This window comes from Anabrus simplex, chromosome 1, assembly GCF_040414725.1.
Source record: "Anabrus simplex isolate iqAnaSimp1 chromosome 1, ASM4041472v1, whole genome shotgun sequence".
In the NCBI taxonomy this organism is placed as follows: domain Eukaryota; kingdom Metazoa; phylum Arthropoda; class Insecta; order Orthoptera; family Tettigoniidae; genus Anabrus; species Anabrus simplex.
In genome coordinates this window covers 95,208,601-95,228,363 of record NC_090265.1, presented here as the reverse complement: position 1 = coordinate 95,228,363, position 19,763 = coordinate 95,208,601, and the positions used below count along the sequence as shown (strand labels likewise).

Sequence of the window (19,763 nt, the reverse complement as noted above, 5' to 3'; positions counted from 1 at the left end):
AAAAGTTCTTAGTACTGACCGAGATGGCGGTAATGTAGTCGGTTACGTTCGAGAAGATCACTTGTTATTTATTTATTTATTTATTTATTTATTTATTTATTTATTTATTTATTTATTTATTTATTTATTTATTTTACATTTTATGGCCAACATGGGACTACTCCAGTCAATAATACAAAGAAAAATTTAGTTTTTCTATGCTGCCAATATTTCTTCATCCTCTCAGATGCCGACATCTTTTCTTCAGTTGAGAACACTCTACCTTTTGTCCTTTTCTTAATTTTGGTTTGTAGTCTCACATGTGGGTCGTTGACAATCCTAATTTCGTCTGTTTTGTTCTTGAGATCATTCAGTGTAATTTGGAGTTCATTAATATCATCTTCAATTTCTGTGATCCATTTAATCCTGGTATTGATATTCCATATTTTTATTGTTTATCTACTAATCCTAGTTTCCGGTGTTCTAATAAGATGTCGAAAAATGAGTTTCTCTTCTTTCTAATTATGCTCAACATATTATACACAACCAAATATTAATTAAATGGGTGAAGGTCCTTATGTTTACTAATGTATAAGTTGATCCTAATCACAACTGAGGGGAATTAGCTGCAGTATTCTCATTCGTTGCATACAACTAGGTTCTCTCAATTTTCTGCTAAAGACGTCAATGTCTCTGCGCGTGCTGATTGTAAAGTCTGAAGAATTCAGTCTGAAATATTTTAATAAGTCCTAACGCTAACGGATCAATATCTACTTAGATATTTCCATGAGACTAGCGGAAAGAGTTAATGAACTCGGTTTAAAGCAGAACTCCGCTTTGAAACACGAGATACATTCCAGTCGTGTTCGATTACACCGTAGCTGTTTGGATTGGAGCAGTCAGATTGCAATTAAACTTAGCGGGATGATCAATGAAGACATTATAAAAGTAACTAGGGGACCCGTGCAAGAAATCTCGCATGTTCATAGAGTATGCGGTGGAGTACCCCCTGGTGAACTAAGGAATAGACAAATCAGTACAATATTAGACAATCTCACTTACCACTAAATGTAATCTTTGATAGTTAACATTTATGGTATCCAGTTGAACGGAAGCAAATGAAAGTACATTGTTGTACTGACGAATGTTCCGGAAGTATTTTTTTTTGTTTTACTAACCATTCTTTCCTTAACTGATAATTACAGCATATTATAATGACATAAAACAGGCGTCCCAGAGGCCAAAAAGTGACGTGGACAGCAATGATAGCGCGTATTTTCCTACAGCAACAGTATTTGCAAATCGCACACTTCGTACAATTTTCAAAGCCATTTTTAAAGACATTATCGATATTTATGAAATGAGAGTGCAATACGTGACTCCTAATGTCTATTCTCTTTCTTTTGAATGCTCATTTGGGACGATCGGTTACTTGTGAGCGCTGCGAAAGGGATCTATACTACTGAAGTATATGATGGTAGCAGCCATTCTGCTGTAGGTAATATTTGTATGTTGAGTATTCAGCCCGAAGGCTGGTTTGTCCTCCACAGCTCCGCCAACAGCTGTCATAGATAGCCTAGGCATCACTGAAGCGGCACACTATTTGTGTTCCTGCAAAGAAGAGAATAAAAATTAATATAAGGAAAGATCTTGACTGGGGTAATCACATTGTTTGTGTTTGGGTCATCACTCCATAGACTGGTTTGATGCATTCCTTCATGCCACCCTGTCTTGTGCTAATATTTTCAATTCTACGTAACCACTACATTTACTCTTATTCTGTTTGTCATATTCATACCTTGGTCTACCCCTACCCCTACACTTCCCTTAAAAACTAACTGATTGTTCAGTCTGAATCTCTTAAAATGTGTCCCATCATTCTACACCTTCCTCTGGTCACATTTCACCAGATCGTTCTCCTCCCAACAATTAGATTCAGTATCCCTTCATTCGTAATTCGATCTCACCTTCAGCATTCTTCTGTAACACCACATTTCGAAAGATTCTATTCTCTTTCTTTCCGAGCTAGTCAACATTCATGTTTCATTTTTTTACAATGCCATGCTAAAGACGAAAGTCTTCAAAAACATCTTTGTAATTCCTATGTCAATATTTGAAGTAGGCACATTTCTTTTCTTAATAAAGGCCTTCCTTGCTTGTGCTAATCTGCATTTTGTGTCCTCCTTACTTCTGTCATCGTTATTACTCACGCAACATTTAGTGATAGCTGGTGTTACGGGTTTGGGGAGTAAGGAGGGAGCACTCCCGGTTCCGGTAATACTGCCAACTGAATGGAAATGAAATCTGAATTGAATCGATAATATGATCGATCGATATGAATTTTCCAAACCTTTATTGCCTTAAACCAACCTCTGTGTCACAAACACACATTATATAACATTTCTCTATGCGAATCTTGTTCCTAGCATGAATTCTATAGTTTGGCTTTGCTGTGTAAACAACAACAGTACTAGTACGTAAAGTGTACGCCAGATGTCTCACGGCGATGCATAAGTGATTCATAGTTTGTGTTTCAGAGGATGCCAATACGAATCTCGAAGATAACCGAGGTCTACCGATTCAGCACTAGGGAGCCCAAGTATCACTGAAAGTTGCGCGAGTAATAGTTATTCTACTAACCAAGTAACAATATTCAGCTAGATCCTTTAATGATTTCCTAATCTAATATTTCCTGCATCACCTGACTCCATTCGACTGCACTCCACTACATTTCTTTTGAATTTATTTATTGGTATCTTGTATTCCCTTTCCAAGACTGTGACCGTACCACTCAACAATTTCTCCAGATTTTCAGCAGGTTCAGATAAAATAATAATGTCATCGACAAACTTCAAAATGTTGATTTCGTCTCCTTCAATTGTGTTTCCTTTTCCAAATTCATTTTAGATATCCTGTATTGCCTATTCTATGTAAACATTGAAAACATTTCTTTCTGGGTAATCACATTAACGAGTTTTAAGGTTACTGATTTCTTCATATGTATATGAGGGAACTAGCATTATCCGCCACGGCTTCTAGGGATTGTATTTAGCAACGACCTACTCACCAATGCCAAGAATTATTTATAGTTTAATTTCGTATAAATAAAAGTCACTTTGGTATTCAGACACTGCAAACATTTGTGAATAACAATAATAGCAATAATCATTTTTGTATCTTAATATTATTCAATACTACTTAAATTATTACTACTACTAATAATACTAATAATAATAATAATAATAATAATAATAATAATAATAATAATAATAATAAGTATGTTTCCTTAACAATCTGTTTTACGTCGCACCAACACATATGGTCTTATGGTGATAATGGGATAAGAAAGGGTTAGGAGTGGGTAAAAAGCGACTTTGGCCTTAATTAAGATACAGCCCCAGCATTTGCCTGGTATGAAAATGGGAAACCAAGGGAAACCATCATCAGGGCTGCCGACAATGGGGTTCGAACCGACTACCTCCCGAATGCAAACTGATAGCTATGTAACTTAAATCGCACAGCCACTTGCTCCGTATATTATTGTATATTATTATTATTATTATTATTATTATTATTATTATTATTATTATTATTATTATTATTATTATTATTATTATTATTATTATTAAGAAGTCGTAAAGGCAACCTCTTGTCGATATAATTAGAAATTATTGTCTTCTTCTGCCCTATTGACCTCTTCTTGACTTTCAAAACTCACTCCACTCTTAATATTTTCCTTATATTTCTTCTTCAGTCATCCTGTTCTCTTCCTTCCCAGAAATGTTCCTTCTCAAAATTTTTTCAGAAACTGGTTACACCCTAATACATGATCTAAAAATGTAATTTCCCCCTTTTGTTTATTCTGTCCAGCAGTTTCTTTTATTTTCTGTCATCATCCTTCTTTAATCCTTCGGTGATTATGATGACGATAATAATGTGTACTACAGAAATAGGTACAGACTGTGATTTATCTATGAAATAAGGAGAGGCATCTAGGAAAAGAATAAATTGTTTTAATTTTGTACGATGTTATAGCATATTGTGTTGAACATGCCTAACATATTCTGATCTCTTTAATTTCAGAATCTGCAGGAAACAGCGAGGCGCCCAAGGTAAGTACAAAACTATTTTAAATTAACAGTTCATAAAACTCTCCCTCTCACACAAGATTCATTAATGCCATCACTCGTGATCAAACTTTCTACACTCCATTTTGCAGCAGATGTTCCAAGCGTTTCAATAACGGAAAGTTTCTACTATGGCGAACTGTGAAACATTCATGTATACAAAATCTATTCAGAGATGAAGTACCTATGTTCGTACACCACCAATTATCTCTGGCTCCCTTAAGGTATTTGTACTCTATGTAGTATCTTAGCATTTATTCCTCCCTTATTTAGTGGTTACTTCTTAAGAGAAAGAATGTATACTAAAATAAATGCTTATTTTTTTTAAACTTCCTCCACTTGGAGGCTGCCAAAGATAAAGAATACACAAAACCAATGTCGTTCAAAAATTTTAAAATGTTAAATTATGTCTCAGTCTGGTACGTATAAGTGATGTCTGAATATTAAAAGAGTGCTTTCGGCCTCCTGTTGATGAATCCTTGGAACTGATGTTGAAGGTCTTCATCAGCTCTATCGTCTGCGACTGTCCCTCTCGCATCGATCATAAGACCCCCACTTCTGCGTATTCCAGCTCGTATTTATTCATATAATACGACACTGTAGGCAGGTAGATAGATTTATTTTCTCTGTCTACTTCGTCTGGTTTGTTTTAGTGCTTTTCAAGTCTTGGGGTCTAATACATATCCTTTCTTCCCTTTAATGGCGATCATGTCTATCCTTCTTCCTTCTCGTGTTGCCATTTACTCCTATGCCATGAACATCCTCATACACTTGAAATCCTTTCTCATGGAGCGTCTGTACTATGGATACCCTGATGTTGTGACGTCTGGTGTTTCGAAGAGCTATATTGAATCCATAATTCTACGATAAAAAATAATTCCAGATATTTATTTCAGCTACAAATAACTTTTTTTGAGAGTAGCCATGCTTTATTTCGAGAGCCTCGCTCCCCCGTGGGAACAGAACTCACCGTGACAAGCGAGCCACCATCTCGTGAAATGCCGGGACACTTCGGTTGACATCGAGTACTGAAGAATTTATCAATTTTGGAAAATCCTACATAACGAGAGATTTTGGCGACATGGTTAATTCAGAAATAATGGATCGACATTATTAATAAACATTATATGGAGATAGAATCCCCAGGGTGAATTTAAATGCAACTAAGCCTGGAGGAAAGTTGGCGTCATGCTCGCGGATTTGCGATACGTGTCGAGGTCTTCTCTGAAGAAAGACCGCGAAATTACATGTCCGAAATAAATTTATTATGCCCGTTGCAAGTATGGGAAAAATATAAAATTAACACCATAATGAATTATAATTTTGTCTGAATTTGTGGAATAAATTTCAAGAAACTTGGTCCATTGGATGTGGAATTAGCAGATTTCAGCACCAAGCTTCATATTGAGGGTGACGTCCCCTCAGAGGGTATAAAATAAATCCCGTCAATAAATCCGTGTCAATAGTCAAAGTAGAGTATTAAATGGAAGGTGATAGAAATTTTCCTGAGCTTCCGCCAACAAAAACTGTGAAGGTTTAGATATCTGTTTAAAATACGTAGCTGATTTCCTCTCTGTATTACATTGTGTTTGTTTGATATTGTCAAAAAGGGAGTCTGGAGGCTAGCCAGTTAGGTCGGATTTTTGTTATCTATTGAAACGCCTGGCCGGTTATTAGGGTGAACTAAAGCAGAGTCCTGGGAAACAGTCGCAGTCGCCAGTAGAGAAGGAGGTTCGTCGCATGTTAAAACGCGAAGAAAGTGCGTCATTTGTGGTGTTAATCGATAGCGAGTGTAAAATCTGTAAATTTTTAACTTATATATATAAAATGATGTATACTGCAGCCATGAGCGGCTAAATACGAGGTCAGCTGGCTAAATGTAGCCGGAATCTCCAAGATAACTATTTTTACAGGTCTGTCTAAATTTGTATTAATGTTGTAGAATATAATTTGTTAGTCCCAATAAAATTTTCCAGTGCGTGTGTCGAATTAATATTTAAATAATGATCAGGTAAAAGTGTTATATTTCTGGTCGTCGTGTGAAACTCTTCAGGGCAGTATAATTCACGTCGAGAAACTGAAAATGCGAAGTTTATATACTGTGTTAAAATTCTTTGAGATAGTGTTCAAATTGAGTAAAGTTAGGAGAGTGGTGACGATAAAGTAGTGGTGAATGCAATAATTTCTAATATCGTATGAGTACAGAAAATTTTAGACGAAATAATAATAATAATAATAATAATAATAATAATAATAATAATAATAATAATAATAATAATAATAATAATAATAATATTTAGAGCCGGATAAAATTTTCGATGTTAAATTTGTATTTAACAGATATGGTGAGTAATATTTGCGTTCGTCTCGAAATCCAGTGAAGTCTGATAAAGTTATATTTATTCGTGGGAAGTTAATTTTTGTGACATCATAGGAGATCACAGTGTGTTATAGTGTTCTTGAGGTCCGAAAGTTGTCATAAAATGAATGAGAAGATCCTTATGAAAATTGTTCGTCACGGGAGTATTGAGGTTTGGTAGGTTTTGAAACAGGAAGAAATCGATTGTGCCGGAATTATATGTTGAGAGAATAGTTGTGTAGATGTTGAAGGCATAGGAAGCCTGCATTTCATGAGTAATGCCGCCGTGATAGGCGATGAAGATGAATTTTTGAGACTGGCAATATTTGTCGATGACGAAGAAATTTTGAGACAGGCTGTATATTAAATGTGATATTTCTGAGGCAGGCTGTATTGAGATTCCGTTAGCAATCCGGAACAGCTGCCTGAGTGAAGGTTGGTTCGAAGTGAGTGCTTTGTGACGCACATTATGATTTCAAGTCAAGAACTTCCCGTGAAAAACAATTTCTGAAGAAGATTGCAGCTCTTGGCAGTTAAGTCCAAATGACGATTTATGTAAAGTCAGCATAATGAATGTTATAGTACGCGATCTCAAGGATAGAATGGCATTCGGAATACACGGTTGGTGTTATTTAACTTTTGTAACAAATTTCCATTCAGTACATTTCATATATTACGAGACGATAAATTATTATTCAATCGGAAACATTGTGGGATGAGTTATTGGACGTTATTAAAGTGATAGTTTGGCTGTGTAGATTCATTGAATTTTGCTTCACTGGATATTTCGTGGATATGAATGTTCAGAATAGTGAGATGGTAGGCGATTTTTGGGCCTCACCTTATAATTAGAGTGTGGATTTTTGCGATGGTGATGATTACTGTTTTGGCGATATTCACGTAAAGTTAGACGTGTGTTGAAATTCATTATTACTTTTTTAAACTTCATTGCGTATGTCGAGATCATGTTTGAGTCGTGGATTGTATAGCAGCGCGTTATTTATTTTCAATGTTTGCGTTTTATTGACAAGATAGTGTCTTAGTTGCATTTCACGACTTGCGTTCATTCTGTGGAAAGATTCGTTTCATTGTGTGCTATAGTTTCGACAAGGTTTCCAGCTAAATATCAGAGAGTGTGTTTGAAGATACGATTTCGCCTAATATGTTAGAGGATGAGTAGACATCCCATTTTCCGTTCGACAATAGATTTAGGACGTTTCGCGTATCATAGGAGTATACTGATGAGTAGACATCCCCATTTAGGCTCCACGGTATGATTAGGAAGGTGTGTGTATATATGTGTTATTGTTAGGGTGTGTAGACACTATGTAGGCTCGACGATAGATTTAGGCTGTCGTCTTTATAATTCAAGTCTTAGGTTAGGTGTTTTGCGAAGTGACTTGATCGATGGTAGTGTCTGCAGTAGTGTATGTAATGCGAAGAGTGTTAGCAAAGTAATATTGAGGCCATGTTTCGGCACAACCCTTACCAGCTGGAAGGTGTTTACATAACATTATAGAACCACTAGTGGCATGAACGTGAGGGTTGTCCAGTATTGGATACTGAGCTAACGGTGATTGATATTACTGCTGTGAGTTCATTGAACTTTAGTATTTTAATTTATTTAGGGGCTTAATTGTTTTGTCGTTCAGACGTCTGATTGCTTTGATAGTGTGTGTGTTGACACTTAGCTTATTTTTGTGAGACTTGAGTTACGAATGCGGTTTCGATTCGTCAGCTGGGAATTTATTTTATTTTCAATATTATGTTCTTTCATTTTATAATAGATGACTGTGGTCAATAAATAACTTGTAGTTAGTTTATTGGGACAAACAATAAGTAGATGGATCTTTAATGGTAGTCATAATTGTAAAGGAAAGAATTCCCTAGATTGTTTTGGTATTTTGGATTTTATTTTACCATGTGGACTTGTAAGTTTATTAAACTTAACGTAACCGTTTATAATCTGAAAGTTGGTTTCATAAGAATATTTTTCAAGTGATTTACCACTTTTTCTTTGAATTCAGTGTTTTAGCATTTCTTCTAAATGCATGATGAATAAGTGTTTCCTGCATTTCGCAGTTTTGTTCCTTCAGAACGACGTAACGTAAGATGCTCTCGGATCGAATTGTTGTTGGTTCCTTCTGAACAGGTGTTTGGGTGATGCACGTTTCAGCATCGGGATTATTCCATAACTTAAGGGTGTCACGATATGACAATACATGCTGGAATTTTATTTTTAATTATGACTGCTGCTGTTAACTTGTAGTGAACACCACTTTTCCAGTAGTAATTCGCAACCTATCCAAAACAACTGATAGTCCATTTGGTTCGATTAAGGGTCCATTCGGCGGGTGTTCCCATATCCGACAGGGTATTTGACCGGTGGATAACCTTAATTAAATGTAAATCTGGAATTCTACTTGTTGAAGGTCAGATTTTCCACGGACGTGTGGATTAATTCTCAGTTATCATTTGGATCAATAGGTGCCCGATTTTCAGGTTTTATTTTCGTTTTTCTATTTTTCGCCGTCCACTAATCTGTGATATTTCTACTTTTTTTCGAAGAAAGTCTTCGATAAATGTAACTGATAAACATCATTCATGCCTTTGCTGGTGAGATGTAATGTTTACAGTGCACTATGTCTTCTGGTATGGGCTATATCAAATTTGTTACTTTCATTGACCTGTCATAGTCTCATCATTGGCTTTGACAATATGAAAGTGACTGAGGTATGAGTGATGCTAATAATACCATTGCTTATGTAGCCAGTCCCTGTTATGAATGGTGTGAAAATATCGCTCATAGGGTCGGTTGGTGCATGCATTTCAGTGGGCCTGGCAGACTGATATGCAATAGCAGCGGCTGGCTCGGTGAAGAAAGCAACGGGAAACTACCTCACTCCTCATTTCCCTACTACGCCTCTTCAGTGATGCCTAGGCTATTTATGACAGCTGTTGGCGGAGCTGAAGAGGATCAAACCAGCCTTCGGGCTGAATACCCAACATACATACATACATACATACATACATACATACATACATACATACATACATACATACATACATACATACATACATACATACATACATACATACATACATCATTCAAGGCAATGTGACTGCGTTGAAACGTTAAATGATTAAAAAATTTCTTGATGAATGATTTTATAACATAATTCTTTTTTGCATTTTGATAATTCAATAAAAGTTAGTAAGCACATATTCGCTCCTCATTTCAAGTAGTTAGGCTCTCTTCTGAACCCCATCGTTTGGTTAAGATCGTGACCGAAATATTCTCGCTACGACCCCAAAATTTATGAGTTCGATATTACTCTACTGCAGCAGCTGTGGCCGACCAACGATGGAATGGTAAGATCAAGGATTCAATACGGTATTGCAAAAATTATTCACTGCCACATCACGATAACTTAACAAGCATCGAACAGATGAGTGTGAAATTTGGCATAAACATTTCTGTAAGTAACTGTTAAGAAACCTTTCTGAAAAATTCTTCAAGCCCTAAAATGTTAAAACACGAAAAGTGGTCAATGTTTATGAGCGGTAGATCGCAGGCTGTTTTAATAGTCAATCGTTATGCCGCATGGTGTCATTCATATCTCATGCCACGGCTTTCTATTTTGAGATTGAGCGGATTGCGGCTCTGCTATTTGTTTTGTTCTGTAGCTTCAAAGTGAAGGATGTTTTGTGATTGATGGAGCAACAAATAATAATAATAATGTTATATGTTTTACGTCCCACTAACTACTCTTTTACGGTTTTCGGAGACGCCGAGGTGCCTGAATTTAGTCCCTCAGGAGTTCTTTTACGTGCCAGTAAATCTACCGACACGAGGCTGACGTATTTGAGCACCTTCAAATACCACCGGACTGAGCCAGGATCGAACCTGCCAAGTTGGGGTCAGAAGGCCAGCGCCTTTACCGTCTGAGCCACTCAGCTCGGCCACCAAATGTCACTTGTGTTTATTGATAGGATAGAAGCTTCTCAATATGTAGCAGTTATCACAGGAGACGACAGTTGTTTCTATTTACTTTCCTGTTTAACATACAGCACAACGAAGCGTAAGGTAGTCGAGAGGTTACAGTGAGTGTAGTAAACCACGTTTCACCGAGCTCGATAGCTGCAGTCGCTTAAGTGCGTCCAGTATCCAGTACTCGGGAGATAGTAGGTTCGAACCTCACTGTCATGTCGGCAGCCCTGAAAATGGTTTTCCGTGGTTTCCCATTTTCACACCAGGCAAATGCTGGGGCTGTACCTTAATTAAGGCCACGGCGCTTCCTTCCCACTAATAGCCCTTTGCTGTCCCATCGTCGCAATAAGACCTAGTAGTATAATTGGATGGTTCGGCCGCCTCCGCCTCCTCCCGCGGCGCGGGAAATTTGAATTTTGGCGGGAGATTTGAATTTTTGGCGGGAGATTTGAATTTTGGCGGGAGATTTGAATTTGTAAACAAAGCCACGTGCTTTTTGACAGCTGTCATCGACAACAACGCATCGCTAACCTCACTGCTGCCATCTTGACGGGCCTAAACCTCAGTAGTGCCAACTTAACCTAACTAGCGTGAGGTAAACAAAGCCACGTGTTTTTGACAGCCACGTGCTTTTTGACAGACAACAACGCATCGCTTACCTCAGTACTGCCATCTTGACGGGCCTAAACCTCAGTAGTGCCAACTTAACCTAACTAGCGCGAGGTAAACAAAGCCACGTGCTTTTTGACAGCCACGTGCTTTTTTGACAGCTGTCACTTAACCTAACTAGTGCGAGGTAAACAAAGCCACGTGTTTTTCGACAGCCACGTGCTATTTGACAGACAACAACGCATCGCTAACCTGAGTACTGCCATCTTGACGGGCCTAAACCTTAGTGGTACCAACTTAACCTAACTAGCGCGTGGTAGACAAAGCCACGTGCTTTTTTGACAGCTGTCATCCGCCATCTTTAAACTACAGAGCACTGTGCTGCCCTCTTTAGATGTAAAATTCGTCACCTGTCATCGGCAGTGCTGCCATCTTGGCGGGCCTAAACCTTAGTGCTACCAACTTAACCTCACTAGCGTGAGATAAACAAATCGACGTGCAGCTGTCATCCGCCATCTTTAATCACAGTGCTGCTCTCTTTAGCTACTTACCTTTGAAATGTGGTGGCGGATAATTTGAAAAATGCTTTTTGACAGCAGCCATCTTTGAGCACCGTGCTGCCCTCTTAGATACTTACCTTTGAAATGTGGTGGCAGTAAATTCCACGTGCTTTACAAACCTATATGCTTTTCTGACAGCTGTCATCCGCCATCTTTAATCCAGAGAGAACAGTGCTGCAATCTTTGTGGTGGCGGCAAATTCCACGTGCTTTACAAATCAACGTGCTTTTTTGACAGCTGTCAACCGCCATCTTTAATCACCGTGCTGCCCTCTTTAGCTACTTACCTTTGAAATGTGGTGGCGGTAAATTCCACGTGCTTTACAAACCTATATGCTTTTCTGACAGCTGTCATCCGCCATCTTTAATCCAGAGAGAACAGTGCTGCAATCTTTGTGGTGGCGGCAAATTCCACGTGCTTTACAAATCAACATGATTTTTTGACAGCTGTCAACCGCCATCTTTAATCACCATGCTGCCCTCTTTAGCTAATTACCTTTGAAATGTGGTGGCGGTAAATTCCACGTGCTTTACAAACCTATATGCTTTTCTGACAGCTGTCATCCGCCATCTTTAATCCAGAGAGAACAGTGCTGCCCTCTATGTGGTGGCGGCAAATTCCACGTGCTCTTGTTTAGTAAAAAAAGCCACGTGCAGCTGTCATCCGCCATCTTTAATCAACAGAGCACCGTGCTGCGGGCAATTTCGTCAGTTGTCATCCGCCATCTTTAATCTACAGAACACCGTGCTGTCCTCTTTATGGCTACTACCTTAAGCACGTAGTAGCGGGCAATTTGAAAAGTTCTGTTAGCTATCATCCGCCATCTTTAATCAAGAGAGCAAAGTGCTGCCATCTTTAGCTAGATACCTTTGAAATGTGGCGGCGGATAATTTGAAAAAATGCTTTTTGACAGCAGCTATCTTTGAGCACCGTGCTACCCTCTATGTGGTGGCGGCAAATTCTACATGCTCTTGTTTGGAAACAAACCCACGCGCTTTTTTTGACAGCCATCATCCGCCATCTTTAAGCAACAGAGTACAGTGCTGCCCTCTTTGTTGTGGCGGCAAATTCCACGTGCTCTTGTTTGGAAACAAAGCCACATGCTCTTTTGACAGCTGTCACCCGCCATCTTTAACCAACAGAGCACTATGCTGCTATCATGCGGGCAATTTCGTTAGCTGTCATCCGACATCTTTAATGAACAGAGCACCGTGCTGCCCTCATGCGGGGCAATTTCGTTAGCTGTCATCCGCCATCTTTTAATGAACAGAGCACCGTGCTGCTCTCTGTAGTAGCGGGAAATTGGAAAAGTTCTGTTAGCTGTCATCCGCCATCTTTGAGCACCATGCTGCCATCTATGTGTTGGCGGCAAATTCCACGTGCTTTACAAACTCACGCGCAGCTGTCATCCGCCATCTTACATCGCAAACCTCAGTGCTACACTCTTTACTTGAAAAATGGTGGTGGATAATTTAAAAAAGAAAAATTCTACAGCAGCCATCTCTCGACGCTAATTGCACAAGATGGTGGCTATACATGACTCCTTAAAGGTTCTTATGCAAGATGATCGCTATACGGGATGCTTACGCAAGATGGCGGTTATACAAGGCTCCTTATGAGACACCCTAGGGATGCGTGCGCGAGATGGTGGTTGCTCTTATGAGGCGGCTTAAGGATCCTTGGCTAGAGAGGCCCTAAGGATGCTTGCGCAAGATGGTGCATGCAAGATGGCGGCTATACATAGCTTCTTATGAGACAGCCAGTACTCAATACAACATGTGATCAGAACATTGATTGATGTGTTCAGAACACAAAATAAGTAGAATCGAACACTGTACTCGATACAACATGTGATTAAAACATTGTCTGGTGTGTTCAGAACACTACATAAGTAGAATCGAACGCTGTACAACATGTTAGGGGATACCTTTGTTCTAAGAAGATCAGATTGAAACATAACAAGACTAGAATTGAACACAGCACTCGATACAACATGTAATCAGAACATTGATTGATGTGTCCAGATCACTAAACAAGTAGAACCGAACACTGTACAACATGTTAGGGGATACCTTTGTTCTAAGAAGATCAGATTGAAACATAACAAGACTAGAATTGAACACTGCACTCGATGTCGTTACATGTGATCAGAACAATGATTGATGTGTTCAGATCACTAAACAAGTAGAACGAACACTGTACAACATGTTAGGGGATACCTTTGTTCTAAGAAGATCAGATTGAAACATAACAAGACTAGAATTGAACACAGCACTCGATACAACATGTAATCAGAACATTGATTGATGTGTTCAGATCACTAAACAAGTAAAACCGAACACTGTACAACATGTTAGGGGATACCTTTGTTCTAAGAAGATCAAATTGAAACATAACAAGATTAGAATTGAACACTGCACTCGATACAACATGTAATCAGAACATTGACTGATGTGTTCAGATCACTAAACAAGTAGAACCGAACACTGTACAACATGCTAGGGGATACCTTTGTTCTAAGAAAATTAGATTGAAACTAACAAGACTAGAATCGAACACTACACTCGATGTCGTTAACCTTAACATGTGATCCGATACAACATGTTAGGGGATACCTTTGTCCTAAGAACCGAACACTGTACAACATGTTAGGGGATACCTTTGTTCTAAGAAGATCAGATTGAAACATAACAAGACTAGAATTGAACACTGCACTCGATACAACATGTAATCAGAACATTGATTGATGTGTTCAGATCACTAAACAAGTAGAACCGAACACTGTACAACATGTTAGGGGATACCTTTGTTCTAAGAAAATTAGATTGAAACTAACAAGACTAGAATCGAACACTGCACTCGATGTCGTTAACCTTAACATGTGATCCGATACAACATGTTAGGGGATACCTTTATCCTAAGAACCGAACACTGTACAACATGTTAGGGGATACCTTTGTTTAGATTGAAACTAACAAGACTAGAATCGAACACTGCACTCGATGTCGTTAACCTTAACATGTGATCCGATACAACATGTTAGGGGATACCTTTGTTCTAAGAAAATTAGATTGAAACATAGCAAGCCTAGAATCGAACACTGTAAGAACATTGTTTGATGTGTTCAGTACAACTTCAATGATTTACCTAGTGTAAAACACACACTGTGCACATATCGCATAGCTATCTCGCCTAGTATGAAAATCAAAAAACACACTGTGCACATATCGCATAGCTAACACTTCAAATGATTTGCTTAGTACGAAAATTAAAAAATCTATACCGCGTAGCTAACTCGTTCATCGCACTGCTCAGCCGCTTAGTAATTGCGAATACACTCATACGAAAATCAAGAAAGCACACTGCGTAGCCAACTCGCTCGGCTCACTCGCTTAGTAATTGCAACACTGATACACACACGGATAAGAATGTTCCGAGATACTACATACTTACATGTTAAAAAAAATATTGGGGGTGAAAGATCATAAATTATATGTACACATGTAGTCTCCTCCAAGTTGTAAGACGAAATAGACGCAGTACTGCGAGTTTCCGCTCTAGCTGGCGAACGGAAGTAGCATGATATCTCAGCAAAAAAAATACGCGTGAGCTTGCAAGTCAGACACAATGATGGATACCGCGATTCAAATCCTGGCAACTTATGCTGTCGGGAAGGGCATCAGGCGAGCATCTAGCTGTAAAACCCCGATTCTCGAGTTGTAAAACAGGTTCTTAATACGAGTTCTTTGACGTCAGGAAGGGCAACCGGTCGAAAACAATAGTGTATGATGTAAGAGGCTAGATACTGCTAGTTTTGCGTTAGGAAGGGCAACTCAACAAATTCTTGCGATTTAAAATCTTAGTCAGGAAGGGCATCCGGCTGTAAAACAATAGTTCGTGATGCAGTGATTTACAATCTAAGAAGAGCATCTAGCTGTAAATCCCCGATTCTCGTGTTAGAAGTTGAAAAACAGATTCTTAATCAGAGTTCTTTGACGTCAGGAAGGGCAACCGGTCGAAAACAATAGTGTATGATGTAAGAGGCTAGATACTGCCAGTTTTGCGTCATGAACGGTAACTCAACAAATTCTTACGATTTAAAATCTTAGTTTTGCGTCAGGAAGGGCATCCGGCAGTAAAACAATAGTTCGTGATACAGCGATTTAAAATCTAAGAAGAGTATATAGCTGTAAATCCCCGATTCTCAAGTTGTAAAACAGATTCATAATCCGAGTTCTTTGACGTCAGGAAGGGCAACCGGTTGAACATAATAGTGTATGATGTAAGGGGCTAGATACTGCTAGTTTTGCGTCAGGAAGGGCAACTCAACAAATTCTTGCGATTTAAAATCTTAGTTTTGCGTCAGGAAGGGCATCCGGCTGTAAAACAATAGTTCACGATACAGCGATTTAAAATCTAAGAAGAGCATCTAGCTGTAAAACCCCGATTCTCGAGTTGTAAAACAGATTCTTAATCCGAGTTCTTTGACGTCAGGAAGGGCAACCGGTCGAAAACAATAGTGTATGATGTAAGAGGCTAGATACTGCTAGTTTTGCGTTAGGAAGGACAACTCAACAAATTCTTGCGATTTAAAATCTTAGTCAGGAAGGGCATCCGGCTGTAAAACAATAGTTCGTGATACAGCGATTTACAATCTAAGAAGTGCATCTAGCTGTAAAACCCCGATTCTCAAGTCGTAAAACAGATTCTTAATCCGAGTTCTTTGACGTCAGGAAGGGCAACCGGTCGAAAACAATAGTGTATGATGTAAGAGGCTAGATACTGCCAATTTTCCGTCAGGAACGGTAACTCAACAAATTCTTGCGATTTAAAATCTTAGTTTTGCGTCAGGAAGGGCATCCGGCTGTAGTGATACAGCGATTTAAAATCTAAGAAGAGCATCTAGCTGTAAATCCCCGATTCTCAAGTTGTAAAACAGATTCTTAATCCGAGTTCTTTGACGTCAGGAAGGGCAACCGGTCGAAAACAATAGTGTATGATGTAAGAGCTTAGATACTACCAGTTTTGCGTCAGGAAGGGCAACTAGTCATAAAACAAAACAGATTCTTAATCCGAGTTCTTTGACGTCAGGAAGGGCAACCGGTTGAAAACTATAGTGTATGATGTAAGAGGCTAGATACTGCAAGTTTTGCGTCAGGAAGGGCAACTCAACAAATTCTTGCCATTTAAACTCTGGAAAACATATTTTTAACCCCAAGAGAATCGAACCCGAGACTACCGTGTGAGAGGCATGCACACTAAACTAAACTGTAGGCTATGGGTTTGTTCTACAGTCTTTGAAGTTGTATCGACGCAGTCATTCTGAGCGAGCCGCGGAATGCATGTGTTAGCTGAAATTGTACACGTATCTTCCGGCTGTAGTAGTAACCTTGAACGAAGACACGGTGTGCTGATAAGCGACTTGTAACTCACGACCGTCTTCTTAGCTGAGTAGCATTCAGCCCATGTAAGCTCTTAACATATTATGATTGTACGGAGAGGTTAAAACACAGTACCAATTAAGGTTGTAAAATATTCTGTTCTGTAAAACTGAAATAGTCCTCCTCTGTGGTGTAGTAGTTAGTGTGATTAGCTGCTACCCCCGGAGGTCCGAGTTCGATTCTAGCCTACTCCTACCGAAGAAGCCTGCACAAGGTTATTACCTCCATCCGACAGATGAATCACGATCAACGTCTTGTACTCAAAAATCATTTTCGAAGGAGCCTGCACAAGGTTTAACGCCCCCTATCAACAGCCCTTACTTAATGCTGGTTTTTTTTGCACACCCCGCCTCTTAGATCGTACACCATAGTTTTACGATCGGTTGCCCTTCCTGACTAGGATTTTAAATCGATAACTAGATATCCCGGTACCGACACATAGCCTACTCCTACCGAAGAAGCCTGCACAAGGCTTATTGTCTCCATCCGACAGATGAATCAACCTCAACACTCTTGTACTCATAATCATTTTCGAAGGAGCCTGCACAAGGTTTAACGCCCCCATCAACAACTCTTACTTATTGCCAGCTTTTTTGCACACCACGCCTCTTAGATCATACACCATAGTTTTACGACCGGTTGCCCTTCCTGACTAGGATTTTAAATCGATAACTATATGTCCCGACATAGCCTACTCCTACCGAAGAAGCCTGCACATAGCTTAAGGCCTCCATCCGACAAATGAATCACCCTCAAACACTCTTCAATCATTCTCACTACTTCGGAAGATAGCGGGTTCAAACTGGAAGCTGTAAAAAATTGCAAATGCTAGGCGAGGGACCTGCGCGATCGTCATTACATGATCTAGCCGGATGCCCTTCCCGACGGCATAAGTTGCCAGGATTTGAATCGCGGTATCCATCATTGTGTCTGACTTGCAAGCTCACGCGTATTTTTTTTTTTTTTTGCTGAGATATCATGCTACTTCCGTTTGCCAGCTAGAGCGGAAACTCGCAGTACTGCGTCTATTTCGTCTTACAACTTGGAGGAGACTACATGTGTACATATAATTTATGATCTTTCACCCCCAATATTTTTTTTAACATGTAAGTATGTAGTATCTCGGAACATTCTTATCCGTGTGTGTATCAGTGTTGCAATTACTAAGCGAGTGAGCCGAGCGAGTTGGCTACGCAGTGTGCTTTCTTGATTTTCGTATGAGTGTATTCGCAATTACTAAGCGGCTGAGCAGTGCGATGAACGAGTTAGCTACGCGGTATAGATTTTTTTTATTTTCGTACTAAGCAAATCATTTGAAGTGTTAGCTATGCGATATGTGCACAGTGTGTTTTTTGATTTTCATACTAGGCGAGATAGCTATGCGATATGTGCACAGTGTGTGTTTTACACTAGGTAAATCATTGAAGTTGTACTGAACACATCAAACAAGGTTCTTACAGTGTTCGATTCTAGGCTTGCTATGTTTCAATCTAATTTTCTTAGAACAAAGGTATCCCCTAACATGTTGTATCGGATCACATGTTAAGGTTAACGACATCGAGTGCAGTGTTCGATTCTAGTCTTGTTAGTTTCAATCTAAACAAAGGTATCCCCTAACATGTTGTACAGTGTTCGGTTCTTAGGATAAAGGTATCCCCTAACATGTTGTATCGGATCACATGTTAAGGTTAACGACATCGAGTGCAGTGTTCGATTCTAGTCTTGTTAGTTTCAATCTAATTTTCTTAGAACAAAGGTACCCCTAACATGTTGTACAGTGTTCGGTTCTACTTGTTTAGTGATCTGAACACATCAATCAATGTTCTGATTACATGTTGTATCGAGTGCAGTGTTCAATTCTAGTCTTGTTATGTTTCAATCTGATCTTCTTAGAACAAAGGTATCCCCTAATATGTTGTACAGTGTTCGGTTCTTAGGACAAAGGTATCCCCTAACATGTTGTATCGGATCACATGTTAAGGTCAACGACATCGAGTCCAGTGTTCGATTCTAGTCTTGTTAGTTTCAATCTAATTTTCTTAGAACAAAGGTATACCCTAACATGTTGTACAGTGTTCGGTTCTACTTGTTTAGTGATCTGAACACATCAATCAATGTTCTGATTACATGTTGTATCGAGTGCAGTGTTCAATTCTAGTCTCGTTATGTTTCAATCTGATCTTCTTAGAACAAAGGTATCCCCTAACATGTTGTACAGTGTTCGGTTCTACTTGTTTAGTGATCTGAACACATCAATCAATGTTCTGATTACATGTTGTATCGAGTGCTGTGTTCAATTCTAGTCTTGTTATGTTTCAATCTGATCTTCTTAGAACAAAGGTATCCCCTAACATGTTGTACAGCGTTCGATTCTACTTATGTAGTGTTCTGAACACACCAGACAATGTTTTAATCACATGTTGTATCGAGTACAGTGTTCGATTCTACTTATTTTGTGTTCTGAACACATCAATCAATGTTCTGATCACATGTTGTATTGAGTACTGGCTGTCTCATAAGGAGCTATGTATAGCCGCCATCTTGCATGCACCATCTTGCGCAAGCATCCTTAGGGCCTCTCTAGCCAAGGATCCTTAAGCCGCCTCATAAGAGCAACCACCATCTCACGCAAGCATCCCTAGGGTGTCTCATAAGGAGCCTTGTATAACCGCCATCTTGCGTAAGCATCCCGTATAG

General features: G+C 39.1%; 1 protein-coding gene across 1 annotated transcript in view; it reads left to right on the top strand.

Moving 5' to 3' along the window:
* Positions 1 to 19,763, top strand: part of LOC136884355 (uncharacterized) — a 737,352-nt gene that overhangs the window by 344,835 nt on the left and 372,754 nt on the right. Inside the window, exon 2 of the mRNA XM_067156482.2 lies at positions 4,063 to 4,091. Coding sequence (XP_067012583.2) covers positions 4,063 to 4,091 — 29 coding nt within the window. The remainder of the gene's footprint in view (positions 1 to 4,062; positions 4,092 to 19,763) is intronic.